We start from the raw sequence: 21,441 nt of genomic DNA on the forward strand, positions 1-21,441 counted from the left end.
GCGAGGATTCTCCCGCCCGCCTGCCTCCCTGCCTTCATCGGCGGACGTGCGGCGACCGCCAGAGAGCCATGCTGGGTGAGCTGTTCCTGAACGACCAAACCCGGCGCGTTCAGCGCATGAACAATCCTTCCTTCATCCCCCTGTGAGTGTGAATGGGCCCATTGTCTGGGAAATAAGTTAAGACTGACTAAGATCTGCCCTGTGTCTCTGCTTCTTCTACCAATCATTGTAAATAATAATTATTAAACCTGTTATTTCTTTGATTCGATCGCTTTTGTCTCTCCATCATTGACTAAGCATGGTACGAATTATATCGCTCTGATCGGGTTCCAATAACAAGGTAACTGCACGGACCACGTGGTACGCAATCCGCTCGGGTGTACTCAAATTATGTGTGGTTCGTGCGAGACTTGATCCCCGCTTCCGCGGCGGCGTGGGTACTTAGGTACGTGTGAAAAGTGTCCCGAAACCCTGTCCCGCGTCTGACCGGAAGTGGCGACTCAAGTCTCGCGGTTGCGAAGACCCAAGGAGAACAAGGGGCTTAATCTCCCCTTGGTAAGGGAACGGGGTCACGCAAAACCACAACAATATATATATATATATATATATATATATATATATATATATAATATATATATATATATATATATATATATATATATATATATATATATATATATATATATATAGCTACGGTCCGCGGATAAGATGTTGTTTGCCGAGCGGAGGCGCCGCGGCCGAACAGTTTTTCCCGACTCACCCGATCCCCTGAACGTTGGCTAGATCGCGCCACAGCTATTCAATGAGGGAAAAGACAAAGACGACACGGATGTGAAGAAGAGGAAGACGAAGGCAAAAAGGTTTGAAATACGATTACTATTTATTACTATTTACAGGCTCAAAGAAACCAAGGAGAAGGAAAGATAAGAAAATAATGTAGACAGAGGGACGGACCAGAAGGACACAGTGAAAATCGCTAGCTTGTCTATGCAGTCTTAATTAATTACCCAGGGACAAAACAAACAGAACAAACTCACGTACACCAAAAGGATGGAAAGGCAGGACTGGCGGGAGGTGGATGGCTGGAGGGAGAGGAAGGTCCGGAGCTGGCTGGAGCTTGATCCCGCATGGGACGTCGGGCTGGACCTCGACGGCCGCCGATGCCACCGATCCTGTCGTGTGCGCGGGGTAACGGTGTCGGAGCTGCTTGGTGGAGCCAAGCCAACGCTGCTGGTGGGGGGTCTGGCGTGACGGGTTCTCTCTCCCTCTCTCACTAACTCCAGGACTCTTTCTCTCTTGCTTAGTCCAATCACTCCTCACCACCGACAACTCAACGCAACCACTGACCACCTCTGACGACCAACCCCCGCTCTGACCAAAACCACACAACTCAGCTCTGACCAAAGCCACACAACTCAGCTCTCTCCAACTTCTTGCGCGCGCGCCTTTATAGCGCCTCCGGCGATTAAGCCGCCGGCCTTCAGGACACGCCCATCGGTGTGCTCACTTCGGCCCTGGTTGGTCACGTGACCCTCTGGCTCCGCCCTTGATGACGACGGGCGGGCACGCCTTTCTTCCCCGACCCGAGCACATGTTCAATGGTGGTTTTGGAGCGAAAACAACCCACAGCTGTGTTACATATTTATGTGAATGTATGTGAATTACCATGCAGGTCTTTGCTTCCGTGTGTAGTATATTAAGTTGTTGTGTAGTTGTTGTGGTTGGAGGGTCAGGAGCCCTTCTGAAAGAGTGGCAGGAAACGGAAGTGGCCGGAAGCGGAAGTGACGGAAAACGGAGGAGAAAGACACGAGGGAAAGGAAGGTTTCTTTTTTCCTCGCCCCGCTCCGACGAAAGGTGGAATCGACCTTGCGCTGCGTGGAAAACGCGCCGGTTCGAAACCCGTCTGGCGAGAGGAGTTACCTGGGCGGTAAATACCTTTTGACACGTCCAGTCACCGTGAGTTCGTGCACGAAACCAAGCGTCCGGGACAGTTTGCCCCGTCTACAAAGACGCGTACGGGTCCGCACGTTGGGCCTCGCGCCCGTTGGAAGCCGCGCTGGGTTTTTGCCCCGTTGCTTGGCAAGGAGGTGTGCGCTGTAACAGCTGTCCCGGTCCGAGACGGCACGTTTAGAGCACGTCCGCCCGGGGCTCGTTCAACCGCCCGTGTGCGGAGAGGAGAGACATTGACCACGGAGGGAGTCAGGAGTGGGGCTCACGTGAGGAATGTATTAGTATAAGATGGCCATCTTAGAGTTTGTGTAGATGAGTTCACATGGTTGTAATATTGATTGTGCCTGGTTGTTTGTTGTCGATTGCTCGGGGAAATATCCGTGATTGTATCCTTGACCTTGTATAATATCCTTACCCTGGAAATATATCCTTGAAATCAGTTTCTCCTGGGTGAAATTCCTATGGATTGCGTGGCGAACGCGCCTATATAATAATACTTGCTGGCGAAGGTCCTCTCCCGGTCCGGGGGTCACCGAGACCAGGTAGTCACTGAGGGGACCACGTAACAGAATTGGGGGCTCGTCCAAATTACGATTTGCGGTTTCGCAATTGGGTCTACGTCCGGGATCTAAAAGTGTATAAAATAATAAAATAATAATATTTTTGTTAATTAAAATTTATTAATTAATTATTAATTGGTAATATTTTTTTTTTGGGAAATTGGGGTAAAGTCTTGGGGTGAAGGTTAACAGGTGTTAACGATAGGCACCATGGCGTTTGTGGCACAGAACTTTGGGGTAACCCCGAGTGAGGCACAGTTCCGAGCGTTGCTAAAGTCGGATCTCTTGAAATTGGCCAAACATTTTAACTTGGAGGTCCGAACTAATTTGAGGAAGGCAGAGTTGCAGGCCACGGTGATACAATCTATGGTGGGATTAGGAACATGGGACGAGTTAGCCTGGGAGTGGCTACCCGAAGAACCAGAAGACGTGGAGCTCCGGAAACTGGAGTTGCAATTACGGAGCCAGGAACGGATCAAAGAAGAAGAAAGGAAAGCAGAAGAGAGAAGAGAAGAGAAGCAAGCAGAGGAAAGGAGAATGGAACGAGAACTCCAGGAAAGGTTAAAAGAAGAAGAAAGGAAAGCAGAAGAGAGGAGGGAAGAGAAACAAGCGGAGGAAAGGAGAGTGGAACGAGAACTCCAGGAAAGGTTAAAAGAAGAAGAAAGGAAAGCAGAGGAGAGGAGAGAAGAGAAACAAGCAGAAGAAAGGATGAAAACAAGGGAACTCGAAGCAGAGGAGAGAAAAGCGGAAAGGGAATTAAAGGAACGTGACATGGAGCTTCAGCAAGAAATCAAATGCAAGGAGCTGGAGTTAATGAGAGAACGGGGAGAGGCACCACCCTTGCTGACGGGGTCGACACCTAACCAGAAAACCTGGGATGTGGGCAGACATGTGAGGCTGGTTCCACCGTTCAGTGAAAAGGAAGTCGCGAAATTCTTCCCACACTTTGAGAAAGTGGCTCGACAATTAAACTGGCCGGAGGAGGCCTGGACCATACTCGTACAAAGTGTGCTGGTGGGGAAAGCTCAGGAAATTTATTCGGCATTACCAATGGACCAATGTGCAGATTATGAGGTACTGAAGAAGCACATCCTCAAGGCCTATGAGTTGGTTCCGGAAGCTTACAGGCAAAAATTCAGGAATGCCAGGAAGAGGGAGAGTGAGACCCATGTGGAGTTTGCCAGAGTGAAAGAAAACATGTTTGATCGGTGGTGTGAGTCAAAAGGAGTCGGGAAAGACTTCGAGACATTGCGGGACTTGATCCTGGTGGAGGAATTCCAGCAGTGTGTCCACGAGGACATCAAAGTGTACCTGCAGGAAAAGAAGGTACCAAAGTTGTGGGACGCAGCCACCATGGCAGATGATTATGCCTTAACCCACCGAATAGGGGTCCACGAACCTAACTCCTCGCCTAGATCTCCGCAGGGGAGGTGGGGAACAGCAGGTGCGGAGAACGACCATACATGGCGGCGGCCTCGAGATGATTATGGGGACAACTATGATACCCCACCGGTTCGAAATCAGAGGGATGCGGGCCCAAGACAAACTTATAGTTCGGGGGGCCCGAGGCAGACCCCGAGTTTTTCCTCCGGGCCTACTTGCGCGTTTTGCAAAAAACCTGGACACTTGATGTCCAGTTGTTACCTCATGAAAAGGGACAACCCAGAGCGGAGTCCGACTATTACAACTCCGAATGCGATGGCTAGCGTAAGAAATCGCCATCAAGAGGGTTACCAACCATTTATTTCCGAGGGGTTTGTGTCACTGGATGGAGCCTCGACTAACCGGAGACCGGTTAGGATATTGAGAGACACAGGGGCCCATCAATCTTTAATGCTTGAAGGCATTTTGCCATGGTCCGAGGAGACGGCAACGGGGGATAGTGTTCGTTTACAGGGGATCGGGGGCGGTGTTAGTGCTCCCCTTCAGGTCATCCAGTTGGAGTCCGATTTGGTGTCAGGACCGGTCACCGTCGGTTTACAAGCCACGTTTCCTGTAGAGGGTGTATCTGTGGTTCTCGGGAATGATTTGGCCGGGGGTCAAGTTTATGGTAACCTGAGGGTTGATAAAGAGCCCAGCAGGGAAAATAACACCACACCAGCTCGGGATGGTGACAAAAGTGCCAAGTTATTTGTAGGGGGACTGAACTTCAAAACAGAGGAAGAAGTTCTGACCTCTGTCTTCAACAGATATGGGCCGCTGGTGGAAGTGCGGTTGGTAAGAGACTGGGAAACGCAACAGTCAAGAGGGTTCGGCTTTGTCACGTTTGCCAGCACAAAAGACGCCAGAGAGGCAGAGAAGAATTGGAATGGCAAGGATTTGGAGGGTCGGACCATAACAGTAGGGAAGGCATTTCGTAGGCGTCGAGAGGTCTACAGGAGAGGACAACTGGGCGGTAGTTTTGGTAGTGGCCGAGAAGAAGACCGGTATTCAGGGGACTACAGGGACCAGTGGTCCCACCCTAATTATTAGGGACGTTCTGAGAAGTTGAAGCACTGAAGGCGGCGGAGCCGCCGAGCCAAGATTCCTACACGAATTAACCGTGAACGCCGTTCCTAAAGGCGTCCATGTAGTGAACTTTCCTGCACGGACTAACCGTGAACTCCACGTTCCTCAAGGCGCCCATGTAGAGAACTTTCCTGCACGGACTAACCGTGAACTCCACGTTCCTCAAGGCGCCCATGTAGAGAACTTTCCTGCACGGACTAACCGTGAACTCCGCGTTCCTAAAGGCATCCATGTAGTGAATACTCGGCTTGGCCTCCCGGAAAAGTGCTATCGAGTGGCTTAACTGGCTTTATTTTTAAGTGATAACTGTGCCCGGGGGGAACTGATAATGTGGGGGGGTTGAGTTATCTGGTTTGTTTCTCCAAATTGGCCGGCAAAGAAAGTTTTCGCTGGGTTCAAACTTTCTTTCTTGAAGGGGGGGAGTGTTACATATTTATGTGAATGTATGTGAATTACCATGCAGGTCTTTGCTTCCGTGTGTAGTATATTAAGTTGTTGTGTAGTTGTTGTGGTTGGAGGGTCAGGAGCCCTTCTGAAAGAGTGGCAGGAAACGGAAGTGGCCGGAAGCGGAAGTGACGGAAAACGGAGGAGAAAGACACGAGGGAAAGGAAGGTTTCTTTTTTCCTCGCCCCGCTCCGACGAAAGGTGGAATCGACCTTGCGCTGCGTGGAAAACGCGCCGGTTCGAAACCCGTCTGGCGAGAGGAGTTACCTGGGCGGTAAATACCTTTTGACACGTCCAGTCACCGTGAGTTCGTGCACGAAACCAAGCGTCCGGGACAGTTTGCCCCGTCTACAAAGACGCGTACGGGTCCGCACGTTGGGCCTCGCGCCCGTTGGAAGCCGCGCTGGGTTTTTGCCCCGTTGCTTGGCAAGGAGGTGTGCGCTGTAACAGCTGTCCCGGTCCGAGACGGCACGTTTAGAGCACGTCCGCCCGGGGCTCGTTCAACCGCCCGTGTGCGGAGAGGAGAGACATTGACCACGGAGGGAGTCAGGAGTGGGGCTCACGTGAGGAATGTATTAGTATAAGATGGCCATCTTAGAGTTTGTGTAGATGAGTTCACATGGTTGTAATATTGATTGTGCCTGGTTGTTTGTTGTCGATTGCTCGGGGAAATATCCGTGATTGTATCCTTGACCTTGTATAATATCCTTACCCTGGAAATATATCCTTGAAATCAGTTTCTCCTGGGTGAAATTCCTATGGATTGCGTGGCGAACGCGCCTATATAATAATACTTGCTGGCGAAGGTCCTCTCCCGGTCCGGGGGTCACCGAGACCAGGTAGTCACTGAGGGGACCACGTAACAGCTGTAACAAACTGGCAAACTGCCCAGTGCAGTTGGCAATGGAGACTTGGAGGGGATGTAGCTGGAAATTGAGGCTTGGCAATGGAAGTTTTGTGAGTGGGAATGGGGAATGAAAGGAATCTATCTATTTCACTTGGTGCAATGGAGTGTCATTTTAATGGAAGACAAGGCCTTACCCTGATACACATAATAAGGAAATAAACTACTGAACAAGGGCATTATAGTGTCCTTCAATGTATGCTTTATGGAATTAACTACCGGAACGCCCTTTGACCTTTATACACACTGGAGCAAGGAGGGCTCAGACTAAACAATAATTCATAACAATTTACAATACAATACAACACAATCAAAAAAACACAATCCTCATTTCCGCAACAATATATACTGTATATATATTGTTGCGGTTTTGAGTTTTGGTAACAGTTTGTTTAATAAAGGTTAAATTAACCCCTCATAGTTAGTCACACAAGCAACATGCAGTCTCGCGATAGTGTAGTTATCTCTTAGTATTTGTGAGCTTAGTCCTTTTCCTATGTTCGTTCTGCGTTGAGTAGAGTAAGGAGAATAGGTCCTACTCCTACTTCCATTGACTGATCCCGCCTCCCTAGCCTCATGCCTCTTCGTGCTGCCTTTGATTATTTTGGTGCGAATTAACACGAGGCAGGCCTAGGTGGGTCGAGGCGGGGCCGAATGAGGGCGGCAGAGGAGCTGACGGTAAGTGCGAGCCGCCAATCAGGGCTCAGAGGGTGTGACGGCAGCACTGCGTCACAGGGCGTGGTTGGAAGGTTCGAGAAGGTTCGGGGCATATCAATATAAGCTGTTGCGCAAAGCCCCCAAGAGGACTCGCGAGCAGCTGGATTGAAGAGAGCAGTAAGAGGACTGAGTTGGCATTGAGTGGAGAAAGACGCGCATGAACCCGGATACGCGCTCGTATGAAAGTAACGCTCGGTTGAGCTTGAAGCCGAGCCGCATAGAGTGCATTGAGTTACGCGAGTGATAACGCGCTGTGTAACCGCCAGCCGCGCTGAGAGACGCGTATTTTCCTTCCTACCTCATCTGCTGCCTTTTGTTCAGGAGACGCGCTACGAGGATCCTTCCACCGCCGGCCTGCCTTCTTCGCGGGACGTGCTGGGACTGTGGAGAGCCAGACGGGGCCGTTCCTGGACGACCACGTCGATGCGTTTGGCCTGCACATCAACCTGCCTGCCATCCCTGTGTGAGTGTGACGGGCCCGAGTCTGGGGAATAAGGATAACACTGTTTAAGTGCTGCTCTGTGTCTCTGCGTCTACCGATCATTGTACATACGTGTGGGAATAATAATTAAAGCTGTGTTCTTCCTTCCATTTGATCGTTCTTGTGATTTCCTCATTGACTAAGCGTGGTACGAATAGAACCGCTCGAATCGGGGTCCAATATTTAATTTAATCGGGGTCCAATCTATATATCTATATCTATATCTATATAAATAGATATAGATATAGATAACCCTGGTGTTGGGCTAGCGGCGAGGGTGCCGGCTTAGGATCCTAGGATCCTGGGTTCGAATCCCGGTCAATCGCTGAATTAACACCAGGGGGGTTGACTCAGCCTGTTCATCCTTCTGAGGTCGGCTAATTGAGTACCAGTTCACTGGTAATTCCCTGCTTGTCGTTAAAGGCGGCAAAAAGGGTTGGCGTCAGGAAGGGCATCCGGCCGTAAAACATTGCTTCAAAAAGGGGACCAAAAAACAACAACAACCACGGTTCCCGAAAAAGGCCAACCCCCGCTTTGCGGGGAAAAATGGCCTCTAAAGGTGGTTTATATATATATATATATATATATATATATATATATATATATATATATATATATATATATTGTTGCGGTTCTCTACGCCGCCCTTATTCCCCTTACCAAGGGGGGATTAATCCCCTTGTCTTGCTGGACTTGGCGCGGAACCGAGACTTGAGATGTCCCTCCCGGACACACGCGGAGTCGGGTTTCGGGACCACTTCTCGCTTGTACCTAATTCCCCGCGCTGCCCTGGGAGCGAGGAAACAAGCCTCGCACGAACCACGTGTGGTTTGAGTATGCCGAGCAGATTGCGTACACGTGGTCCGCGCAGTTACTTAGATGTTGGAACCCGATTAGAGCGGTTGTGCTCGTGCCACGCTTAGTCAAATGAGTAAACCACAGGAACGGTCGAATCAGGAAGAAAGGAAGAACAAAAGGGTTTAATTATTTCCCACACGTATATACAAGGTTCAAGGACGAAGAGACACAGAGCAACCTGAAGCAGTCTTAACTTATCCCTTGGACAACGGGCCCGTCTCACACTCACACAGGGAATTGCAGATGGGTAGATGTTCCCCACACGTCAATGTGTTCGAACAGAGACGGCCTCCTTCCGGCTCTCCACGGCCCCGGCACGTCCCGCGAAGATGGTGGCAGGCGAAGGCAGGGACTCGTGGCGCGTCTCCCGGACAAGCAGATGATGGGGCGGAACGGCAAAGGGTGGACTTTAGCGCGGCTGGCGATTACTCAGCCGTTCTCACTCGCGCGTCTCAAATGCGTGGTATTCGGTTCAAGCGCGTCTGGCTGCGCCTGCGTATCTGTACCGCTCTCGTGCAAGTGCGTGAAGTTCATCAAGTTCATTAACTGCCGGGAGTCCTCCTCTGCTCTCGGCTTTCCCGCGCTAGTCCCTCAAGCCCTCCGATGCAAGTCCCTTATCTTTCTCTCTCGCAGCAAGTCCTCCCGAGGACTTTCGCGCAATGGGTTTTCTAGCTACGCCCCCCGAACCTTCTGGAACTCACTCGAACCTTCTCACCACACCCTGTGACGCAACGCCGCCGTCACCACCTCCGAGCTCTGATTGGCGGCTCGTGCTTACCGTCAGCGCTTCCGCCGCTCCACCCTCGACTCCGCCCCGGTCCTCCTCGCCTGCCTCGTGTTAACTCGCCCAATGATCAACCAACGTTTAGCAAACTGGATTGAGGCTAGGGTAGCTGGAAAGTCGGTGGCAAGTCGGGCATATTCTCCTGGCTCTACTCAACGCAGAACTAACACTGGAAAGGAACTAAGCTCACAAATACTAAGACATAACTATACTATCGCGAGGCTACATGTTGCTTGTGTGAGTAACTATGGGGGGCAAACTTTAACCTTTATTAGGCTCACTTGACAAACTGAAAACCGCAACAATATATATATATATATATATATATATATATATATATATATATATATATATATATATATATATATATTGGCATTGTTTTGGGAAACTTACTCAAGGTAGATAACGTGCGTGCCAATCAAAGGTCATTCCCCAGTGCAGCCAATGTACTTGTCGTTTGGCTGCCCGACTATTCGGGGGGTTCTGCTCGCTTGTTTTCTGCAGGATACGTTGTACCGCCATTCTTTTGCTGAATGACTTTGTACTTTCAAGAAGCAAGTAAACCTATATCCATACGTTTGAATATCCAATTTCAGGCCCAACATGCCTGGGTTTGATGGTCGGTGAGCACTGTGGGATTCAAGGTGACTACAGTACCACATGTTACTTTGCTTTCCTTGTGTATGTAGGCTCTGCACATTCCCAGGATGTTTCCTGACAGAAATGGTGTCGCAGTCATCGCTTTCCGTCCGACATTTCCGTCAGGTCCGTCAGGATATCACCGTGCGTCTCTACTGCCTGTACAACGATTCCGTGTTTGAGGGCAAGGTTGTACTGTCTTCATTTTTCTTTTTATCAACACTCACCACCCTTCCATCACACTTTTCTTTAAAACGCAACCCCATTGTTGGATGCATTTGATGAACTCTCCACCCGTGCCCCCAAATTAATTTATTTCATTCTGCTCCTTTTTCTCCATTTGAAAATCAGACAGAAGCAAATTAATAAAATAGTTAATTATGTAGGAGAATGTACTTGTTTCTCACCTGGTTTTCTGTACCTTGTCGGATGCTTCCAACTGAGATTGATAGGGTTGGAGATTCAGAGAAGATGGGGGTACAAGTGGGCAGTGGAGTGGGGGTGGGGAGCGTGGGGGCAGGCGACAGGTGCAGGGAGAGACTAAGGTGCTTGGGGATTGGTGCACTGGGGTGCTCAAGCGTTCCTGTTTTTCATGATGAAAGCTCCCAGATGATATGCCAGTAACGTGGAACCGAAGACTTCGTAAGACGGCTGGGCACTGCATCTCGACTTTGCAGTTTGGAAAGGACAGATCACGATGTGCTCGTATCGAGCTCTCTGAGAAGGTGTGCGATACAGCCGGTACGTCTCTGAGTCTTGCACGTTTTATTTACTGTGGGTACATGGTGTAAACGAGGCAAACTTTTGGAGAACGATGGGTATGTGTGGCTTCTATGTGCAAAAACCTGTTTAATTTGTGTTAGGGGATTGAAAGTAATTTGTGTTGGTCATGAATTTTTTTTTTGAAAGTTTGAGATCATTCCACATCACATGGAGATGATTTGCATTTTCTAAAGAAAATGTGGTTTGTTATAAGGTGCAAAATGGCAAACATGGCCAGATGTGTGACTACTCAAAGGAAATTTCTTTACTTGGCACTCGTATTTATGAGCGTAATGCTAATCCATTTTAAAGAATATAATTGGGAACAAAAGTCCTGAAACATTTTCATTGAGATTATGAGATTGAAAGAGGGTAATTCTGGAGGCCAAGATTGTCGAATCAACTGTTATGACTTTGTACTGTGACTGTGAGGAGGTGCAAACAGCTCTTGATGAAGTGTTTTTTGTTCGTTGCCCCAGACCGACTGCGTGATACCCTCATCCACGAGATGTGTCACGCTGCCTCGTGGGTGCTGCACGGCATTCGAGATGGCCATGGTCAGATGTGGCAGCTGTTTGCGCGCAATGCCTGCTTGGTCCATCCTGAGCTACCTCCCATTACACGCTGTCATTCGTACGGCATCCGCTACAAGTTTAATTACCGCTGCACGAGCTGCCAGAAAAGGTACTCACAAACTCCACCATGTCTTCGTGCAACTTCCCATGTGCACTTTTTGTCACTCAGAGTTCCATATTTTAGGGAATGTTCATTTTGTTGACCATGCCTTTTTTATTTTTGTTTTTGTATGTTTATGTACGTGCGATGAGAAATTTCCACGTGTTTGTGGATTTCCATGTTTTCGAAATCAGTAAATTATTCCCGCCTCTAGAACAAACTCCCACACACTCTTCAATCTCTCTCCTCCCGCCAGGTGTTCAAAACAGCTGTTCACCACCATCTCTTATCTTCCCCCATGCAAAACCTTGATCTTTTCTATCCCCGTTGATACACCCCAAATCCACCTCCTTCAAATTCCCTGTTTTATTTCCTGAAAATCCTAGTCGTGTCCATCTTGTTTATCCCATGTACCCCAAAATCAGTAACGCTAGAGCGGGGATAAGCCTTGCGGGCCCCATGACAATCATCATGGTTCCCTTTTTGACGCAATTTTTTTTTGTGTTTTTTTTTATGGCCGGATGCCCTTCCAGATGCCAACCCTTTCGTCGCCTCTTACGACATGCAGGGATATGGTGTACCTATTCTAAATCGGGGTCCACACCGGGATCATTCATCCCAGCAAGCTGGTACTCAATTTGCCGACCTTTTGAAAGGATGACCGGCTGAGTTAATCCCCCTGGCGTTAATTCAACGATCACCGGGATTCAAACTCAGGATCCTGGGATCCCAAGCTGGCACCCTAACCGCTAAGCCAACACCAGGCTTAAACACTACAGGAGTTATTATCCTTATGGCCAATTACCGGTACCTATGCAACAGAAGGTGGATGGAGATTATGTTTTCACCTCTGTCTCTTTGTTAACAGGATATCTCAAAAAGATGTGGACGGATTCGGATAAAATATGGTGCAGAGGTTGGGAATGTGACAAAAACGAAATGATGAGATTTTGGTGAAGATCCGTAATATGTATGTATCTTAAAAGGTTGTGGGCAGATTTGGACGAAACTTGGTGGACAGGTTGGGTGTGTTAAAAGGATGAATTGATTCGGATTTAGTGAAGATCCGAATGCAGATACGAGAGGTTTTTAATTTTCAAGTGATTTTTCACCATTGAGATATGTAGCCAAAAATGATATATACCACAATACTTCAAAACATTGTGGACCGACTGTGACGAAATTAGGTGGATGAGTTTGTTTGATGTCAAGAACAAGCCAATTAGAATTTGGTGTTCAGCCTGGCGGAGGTATGTGCTCTACCGAGTGCCGTTCTAGTTACCTCCGCCACCGAAGGTGCATGGAGGTTGTTTTCACCCCTGTCTTTGTTTTTTACTTGCAAAATCGAAGATTTTTGAAGTTTGTTGGTCAGTCGATTTTGTTATTATGACGAAAATTGAAAATTATTGTCATTGGTCAGTCAGTCAGTCTGTCTCGTTTGTTTGTTTGCCTGTGAGTGTGATAACTTGCGAACACTTTCAGCTGTCTTCGCCAAACTTTACTAGAGGATTCCAAAGGACAAAAGTGAGGCTGTCAATGTTTTTTTAACTGTAAAGGTCAACGGTCAAAGGTTTTCTTGTTTGTTCCTTTGAGCTAGGAAGCTGAAATTTTGGCACAATACTGAGCACCTGCTTTGGCAAAAACGGTATTTTTTATGTTGATTCATCAATTAATTGATTAACTTGAACGCCACTCAGTAGAGCGCATACTCTTGCCGTGGGTGGCCGCTGCTGAGCCCTATCTTCCAATGGTAAAAAAAAATCCTTCACAAAATTCCTGGATCCGGAATAATATCCTGAGCTTCACCAAAAACTAATTAATTCTTCCTTATTCCAAGGGCAATCATCCCACCAACTTTCATCCAAATCAGTTCAGAACTTTTCCAGATATCTTGTTCACAAACACACGAACACACACACGGACGGACACGATCGAATGCATTACTCCCTGGCGGGAGGAATTACTTAATTACTATCGATTTCCTTTCTCATCTGGGCAATATCTGAGGCACCTTTTGAGTTAGGAAGCTGATATTTGGACATGACGGTAACCAAGGGATTTGGCTATAAAAGGTATTTTTGATTTATTTATTAATCAATTATTCGATTAATTACTTAATTCACAAAAAGTTACAGATTTGGATGAAACAGTGGTGGTCGACGTATGCAATTAGTGAATTGATTTTTAAAAATAATTATTTTACAATTAGTATTTATTTATTTTATTTACACAATTAGCACCTGCTCAATTGAATCAATTCAATCAATTAATTATTGATTAATTCAATTATTGAATCAATTAATTATTGATTCTCTCGATTTTCGTCCTTTCTTGTTTTGTTTGTCACTTTGTCACTTTGTTTGTAACTCGCCTGCAGGTGTACAGGTTCTGAACCGATTGTCAAGAAACTACCAAATTGTAGTGGTAGTCTCAACTTGGAAGCCTATGGATTTTGAGGTCAAAGGTTGTCTTGAGGTCAAACTTCTAAAATCGTCATTTTTCATTCAGTTGACTTGAAAATTAAACATAAATTGCATAGTGCCTCACTGAATTGGGAAACGAACGATTTTCAAGGTTAAAAAGTAAAAAGGTCAACTCAAGGTCAAACTTTTAATTCATAAATTTTCATCTGAAAAATAATCAATTTTCATCCTATTAACTTGTACATTAAACAGCAATTGCATATTGAGTCACTGAATTGGGAAAGCAACTATTTTTGAGGTCAAAAGGTCAGAAAAGTAAGCTCAAAGTCAAACTTCTAAAATCATCAATTTTCATCTGATTGCCTTGAAAATTAAACAGCATTTTCAGAGTACATCACTGAATTTGGAAACAAACTTTTTAAGGTCAAAGGTCAACTCAAGCTCAACCTTCTAAAATTATAAATTTTCTTCTGAAAAATTGTAAATGTTCCTCCGATTAAACTGAAAATTAAAGAGCAATTGCAAAGTGCATCACTGAATTGAGAAAAAACAACTATTTTTTAAGGTCAAAGGTCAACTCAAGGTCAAACTTCTAAAATCATCAGTTTTCATCTGAAAACTAATCAATTTTCATCCGATGGACCTGAGCATTGATTAAGATCATTAATTTTAATTTTAATTAAATGGACAAGTTTATGTATCTATAGCAACTTTTTTGGGGCCGGGGGTAGATTTTGCTGCAAGTATTGTGCTCTGCGTGACACCTTACCTGTTTGTGAACAGGATATCAAAAATTGAGATATCCAAAAATAAGATTTCGGACAAATTTTGGTGGAGAGGTTGGGTATGTAACAAGGAGGAAATGATTAGATTTTGGTGAAGATCTGGATCGGATCTGGATCTGAGATATTTTGAAATGATTCTTCACCATGGAGAAATAGGGCAAAAGACGATGTATAGCACAATATCTCAAATTTGTAGACAGATTCGGACGAAACTTGCTGGACAGGTTGGGTGTGTGAGAGAGGGGAGGGGGAAGTAGTGGAAGAATGGGGGTTCTGAAGCACACTAAAATTTAACATTGAAGTCAATGGAGAAAATTAAGGTTAATTATTGACTCACTGGGTTTTCAATTCGATTTTGTCCTCCAATTCATTTCCATACCCAAGATTTCAAGATGTTCAACAGACATTGGCTGACGCTCATTCTCACTCACTCAGTTCGTTCGCTGTTAGCCAGCGTATTTGAGACACCCCATTCTCCTACTACTTGTGGTGGAAGGGAAAATTGGGGGAAGGGGAATTGGGGAGGGTAAGGAGAGGGAGAAATAGGGAAGGGGGAATTGGGGAAGGAGGAATTGGGGAAGGGGAATTAGGGAGGGGAAAGAGAGGGAGAAATGGGGAAGGGGGAATTGGGGAAGGGTACTGCATTTGATTATACTCACCAAGTGGACCAATGAATATTTGTTTATGTTTTATCTTGGGGAATAATTTAATTTTCTTATATCACTTATCACCATCAAGTATATTAACAAACAATATGTTGGAACTTGGTTCTTGGTACAAGTATCTTTGTTGGGCAGAGATGAAATGATAAATCATGAAGAAAATTTTATTTTAAGCAAAGAAGCATCTATAAATATTACCTTTATGGAGCATTGTTATAATACTTAGAAACCCCTAACAATTATGAAGTTAAAAAAGTTTGTTAATAAACCTAAATCTATTCAGGAGGCTGTGGAACAATGTGATAGACACTTTAAAACAGCTTTAAATAACTCCTTTAAGAAATCAACGACACTAACAATTAGACTTGGGTGCTCAATACAAGGTGAAAAGAGGAACCCATTTTTAAGAACAACTCTTCGACTACTAAATAATTATGAGGAGTTTCTTGAGAGCGGTCTCATGGAAGAGCTACTCAGGATTGAGGAGGATTGTAGTCCAGGAATAAGGTATATTTCTATATTCCTAACCCCCAAACAACAACATTAATCCTCCCATCCCTGTATAGTAGTGGATTGTGAAGTGTTAACCTATTGTGCTCAAGGGTATTATCTGCTTACCTGTGTCTTTTGTAATGTCCTGTGAATAAAATGAACCCAAGATTTCTTCCCCATTCATATCATATAATTTGTAAGTCCAAGGAATTTAAGTCCATCATTACATCAACAATTTTAAAGAGTTCATTAGTCCATCTCTTTGTAAAACCTTTCTCAAAATGACTTTTCCATCTGTATATTCTTACAATATCACCAACTTTGAACTTGGGTTTTCTCAAATTAATTTCCTTTTCATATTCTAATTTTGTAACTGCTTCCGATGGTTTTCCTTTTTTTTCATGAATGAACTGTATTATTGTAATTATCTACAATGTCCTGAATTATAGATACCCATTGTTAAGAACCGACTTGTGTATATTTTTTATATATATTAATCTCTCTTTCAAAGTGCGATTGAAGCGCTCAATAACAACTGCCTTTCCTTCATTAAAAGTGCTGTATAATTTAATGCCATTATCTTTAAGAAATTTCATAAATATTTTGTAATAGAACTCTGTTCCCTCATCAGTCCATAACTTCTGTGGTTTTCTTTTGCTTTTACTAAATATTCCACTGAAAGCTAACATAAGAGTATTACCCCTTTTGTTTTTCAGGGGAACAACCCATGCAAATCTACTCCTCAAATCAACAGTTAAAGCATACTTGTATCCCTTATCATTATTTAGTTCAATTAAATCAGTGGACAATCAGTAATCAACACCTTTGCTTTGGAATAAACCTTCCTTCTTTCAAACTTTGTGATTATAGGTTTATGTGATTAAATAATAAGTTAATTTAAATGCATGCATTGCAAATGCATGCATGCATGCAATGCATTTAAATTAATTTAATAATTTAATTTAAATATTTAAATAATATTTAAATAATATTTAAATTAAACGCAGCTGATGCATTAAGATCAATTTCTTGGGTATGAAGGTATTCAGTTGTTGGTTGTAATTTTTCTGTCTCTGCGAATAATACTAACTGCACGGTGAAGTATTTGGGAATCATTTTTGTAATCAGAACCATTGTAAGCACATTCTCACGAACTTCTGCTGGCTTCATATTCGCTGCTGTAAGATTTATTCCTTTCTTTTTATTCTCTGGTTCTCCACAAATGAAACAGTCTTCATCCCAGGAAAAGGCTGATGTTTTTTCTCTTGACAGTAAAACTACTATACAAACGGTTAGGTACCACGTCAGCACCTGTACACAATGCCCAACTTTACAATTTTGGCAGCCATTTTGATGACATCATTTAAGCATCATAAGGCTTAACGGCTGACTCCGCACATGAAAAAGCTGAATGCCTCAACTCTGTGTTTGCCTCTAAATCTTGTGTCCCAAACCCATCCCTCTCTGTACCCACCGTACCCAGTCGTACCCAGCTGCTCCTGGACTCTGTGTCCTTTCCTCCTGACAAGGTGGAAAAGTTTCTGTCAACCCTCGACTCTGATTCTGCAACTGGTCCTGACGGCATCAGCCCACGGGTCCTAAAATCATGTTCTTCTGCTCTTTCACTCCCTCTTTCTGTTCTCTTCACCCTCTCTTTTGCTCAAGGTCATCTGCCATCTGCTTGGAAATCAGCCAACATCACCGGTTTGCACAAAAAAGGTGCAAAAACAGATCCCAGCAACTACAGACCAATCAGCCTTCTCCCAATTATCAGCAAAGTCATGGAATCCATCATTGCTTCAGATATGAAATCTTTCCTCTTCTCCAATGGCTTGATCTCTGATCATCAATTTGGTTTCAGACCTGGTCATTCTACTCTGGACATGCTGCTTCTGCTTTCTCAACAATGGATGGAGGTCCTCAACGCCAAACAGGAAATTAGAGCTGTCTCCCTTGACATTCCACGTGCCTTCGATACGGTCTGGCACCCTGCTCTGCTCACCAAACTCTCCTCCTTTGGTATCCATGGAAATCTCCACGCATGGCTGGCGGACTTCCTCTCTGGTCGTAGTCAACATGTGGCCCTGAATGGGTTTCTCTCATCTCTTCCTGTTCAGGCTGGAGTTCCCCAAGGTAGTGTTCTGGGCCCTGTGCTTTTTCTGGTCTTCATCAATGATCTCTCTGACTCTCTTGAAAATCCTCTCTATCTCTTTGCTGATGACTCTACTCTCTGTCGCTCCATTCCTCATCCCTCAGATCGGCAGTCTGCAGCCTCCTCACTCTGTGCAGACCTGGACAAAATCACAGACTGGTCAAACAAGTGGAACATGTCTTTCAATCCTGACAAATCTCACACTCTTACAATGTCTCTCCGAAAGGACCGACTGGACAACCCTCCCATCTACTTTCTCAACAATCCTCTCCAAGAAGTTCTGTCGCTCAAGCTTTTGGGTCTCACTATCTGCCATGATCTTTCTTGGGAAAACCACATTTCCAAGCTGGCCTCCAAAGCCAGTCGCCGACTGGGCATCCTCCGTCGTGCGAAGTCCTTCCTTGGCACACCTGAGCTCCTCACCACATACAAGGCTTTCATCCGCAGCTCAATGGAATACTGTTCCCCCCTCTGGGCTGGTGCTCCTGCCTCACACCTTGCTCGGCTTCACGCTGTTGAGGCCAAAGCTTTCAGAATCATTGGACTCTCCTGCGATGTAGTCAACACCGAGGGCCTTTCACTCACTCACCGCAGGCAGGTTGGTGGTCTTTCTGTCTTCTACCGACTCCTCTCCGGCCTTGCTCCCCCAGCTCTCTCTGTGCTCTGTCCCCCCAATATTCCTTCAGGTCGCACAAGATCTGCCTGCAACCCTCTTATGGTTAAACTGCCAAAGTCTAGGCTCTCTGCTCACCTTCACTCTTTCATTCCCCTTTTCTCCCGCCTCTGGAACAAACTCCCCCACTCCCTTCAATCCCACTCCTCCCTCCAGGTCTTTAAAACAGCTGTTCACCACCATCTCTTATCTTCCCCCATCGAAAACCTTGATCTTTTCTACCCCCGGTAATTCACCCCAGAGTCCTTGCAGTGTTCATATGTTTTATTCCTCTCCCACCTCCCCCCAAGTCCTCCCGATGTCCCTGCTCTCAAATGTTGTGTTTGTGTCCTTCCCCCTCTACCCCCTCTCTTTTGTGTCCTTCCCCCTCTCTCCCCATCTTGTCTGCCGCTCCCCTTGTTTTTTGTGTTTTGTGTGTCGGTTTGTCTTTTTGTGTGATTAATGTTAGCTCTTTCACGAGCCTCGATCTTGTATACAAAAAAAAAAAAAAAAAAAAAAAAGCATGTTCCCCCAGAGGTATTCTGGGTATTTTTGGTTTGTGACCTTGTCAAGGCCCCTACATTATAAAAATACCAAAAGTAGCTGGTAGGAAGCTAGTTGCCAGTTCCGCCATTTTTAAGGCACATTTTGACAATAATCTGCAGCCCTATTATGGATATAAGTGTTAAGCAATAAGATGTAAGTGTTAAGATAAACTGGGAGGAGTGTAAGTGTTAAGATAAACATAAGTGATAAGATAAAAAAGGGGGGTTGAACGGGCAACTGCTGCATTTTTTACTGATATGTAAATGATAGAACTAAGTAATAACCAAACCAGAGTGGAGAAAAACGCAGCCTTAGTATTTAAATGGAAACCATATAGTGCAGGAGCCCAGAAACATTTGTTTCACATCTCGAGTACAAAAGGTTTGAGGCCTGGAATATATGCATCTATGATAGGAGACCCCAAAAAGGCAATTCTTAAGTTCTGCAATTCTGCACAGCAACCAGGGGGCGCCACCAAAGACCCCTAAATGTGACTCTTAATTCACAATTTGAGTACATCTTTCAAACTTGTCTTAAAATGTTCTCTATAGGAGTGGAAATCAGAATTCCCAATTCTTAAGTTTTCAATTTGTGTATTAGGTCGCTTAAGAACGACCTAATTAATGCTAATTAACGCTAATTAGCATTTTTAATTCACAATTTGAGTACATCCATGAAACATATGGCAATGTATTCCTTAGGTCATCCTAAATCAAGATCAGTCATTCTTAAGTATCCATTTCATGTATTAACCCACTTAAGAATGCACACTGACAAAAAGGAGAAACATAGATTGCATACAAACACAATGTTTTCTTTTTTTATAAACTACACAAAAATGTACTTAGTATGCATGAATTTATGCTTCAAAATCAGATCATAGTAAGTCATGTAGTAAATTGGCGTCCTGGTTCTACCGCCCATCAACAATTAAATCTCAAATCTCGGAACAAAAAACAATTTTTAATGTTAATTTTATAAAAATTAATACCTAATGTCTAACTTTTACTCTATTAGCGATATTGCTGTTTTATCTCTGACTATCGCTTATAAACTATTTAACATGTTTAAGCTAATTACCCTGAACTAAAAACAAATTTGAATGTATGTAAAAACTCAACTAACTATATCAACGAAAAATTATTGAATTTATCTCAAACATCAACATGATTGTATATATGTTGTTTTATCCAACATTCCTAACATTATTTTGCTTAAAATTTCAAAAACATTACAAATTCCCTGTCAGGATGCTTTGGATATGTACCGTACTGAATATAATCGTATGAACAGGTTTGGTCGATTGTAAACCTACACATCACCATCATCACCATCTCCTTCAACGTCCTCTTCATCAGAAGATGACTGCGCTAGGACCTCATCATCGTCAGCATCAGCTAATTCTTCATCATCTGGAACGAGCGACTCCGGAAGTTGGTCTCCCTCAAACCAGATGGGTTTATATTGATCTCCCACTAGTTCCCATCCGTCATCCTCTGATGGGTGTTGCTGGATGATTGGCTGGTCAGCATTGGCCCACATTCTTGAAACAAGCGATACACGCTTTATGTGGGCAGCAACCTCTCTTTCGCATGGAGGAATACTACTGGCATCAGCTCCCTTCAGCTTTTCAAGTGGGTTCTTTCCTCTTAACTTGGGCTTGTAAATTCTTTCAAAGGTCTTGAACCTGTAGGCGTTTAACGTTTCCTTCGACTTCTCTTTGGCTCCATACATTATAGCAGTGAATTTCAAGAGTGTGTCCTTGCATTTCTCGCTTGGCAGTCCATCTGTTGACAAAGCTTTGAAAGCTTGCTGTACATCGGGCATCTTTTCCAGCTTATTAAAGGGCTGAACCTTGCCCTTTCTTACAAATGCTGCGGTGTAATCCGAGCCGGTAAAGGCATGGAAGGCAGGGAGGGAACTGCACAGTTGTGGTCCCAGTGACTTGGATATCGCTGTTAGGTCAATGAGCCTCCGATTACGCTTGGATGTAGTACCGACATCCATCCAGATGTGGCTGCTGAATTTCTCACAATGATAGAGCAGAATAACAGCTATGTCCGTGTCTGAGGCGCGTATTACTACATTTCCATTCGAGGTGTCTGCTGCCTTTGCATGCATGCAGATCTTGGTATCCGCTTCTTCATGGTTGTTACTGAGCATGTCTACGGTATCTCGCTTGACCTCTCCTTCGCTTACGTGGAAATGGAAGCACTGGCCTGACGGAACATCTAGGAAGACATCACAGGTCCCAAGTATATGAGCGTATGCTTGATCCTGCCATTCTCTTGCAAGAAAATCAGGAAGTTCCCGTTTGAATGACCTGGACGTTAGCGCTTTGCTGATATCGTTGGGCCTTCTTTGTGCTGGACCAGTAATAATGTAGGATCTGCTGTCCTCGGCTGTTGTCCCCCGTCTGGCTCTTTCTGCATCCTTCAGTGACGGTT

The 21,441-nt window shown here is 44.9% G+C and overlaps 1 protein-coding gene across 3 annotated transcripts in view; it reads left to right on the forward strand.

Moving 5' to 3' along the window:
• The window catches only part of LOC137439991 (germ cell nuclear acidic protein), a 143,840-nt gene that overhangs the window by 113,149 nt on the left and 9,250 nt on the right, over positions 1-21,441 (forward strand). For 2 of the 3 annotated variants that reach the window (XM_068136327.2, XM_078768548.1), the window contains 3 exons: positions 9,896-10,034; positions 10,448-10,586; positions 11,087-11,291. In XM_068136327.2, coding sequence (XP_067992428.2) covers positions 9,896-10,034; positions 10,448-10,586; positions 11,087-11,291 — 483 coding nt within the window. The remainder of the gene's footprint in view (positions 1-9,895; positions 10,035-10,447; positions 10,587-11,086; positions 11,292-21,441) is intronic. The other variant, XM_078768547.1, reaches the window with a different exon arrangement.

The sequence above is a fragment of the Myxine glutinosa genome, chromosome 14 (genome assembly GCF_964187855.1).
Source record: "Myxine glutinosa chromosome 14, kmMyxGlut1.1, whole genome shotgun sequence".
NCBI lineage: Eukaryota > Metazoa > Chordata > Myxini > Myxiniformes > Myxinidae > Myxine > Myxine glutinosa.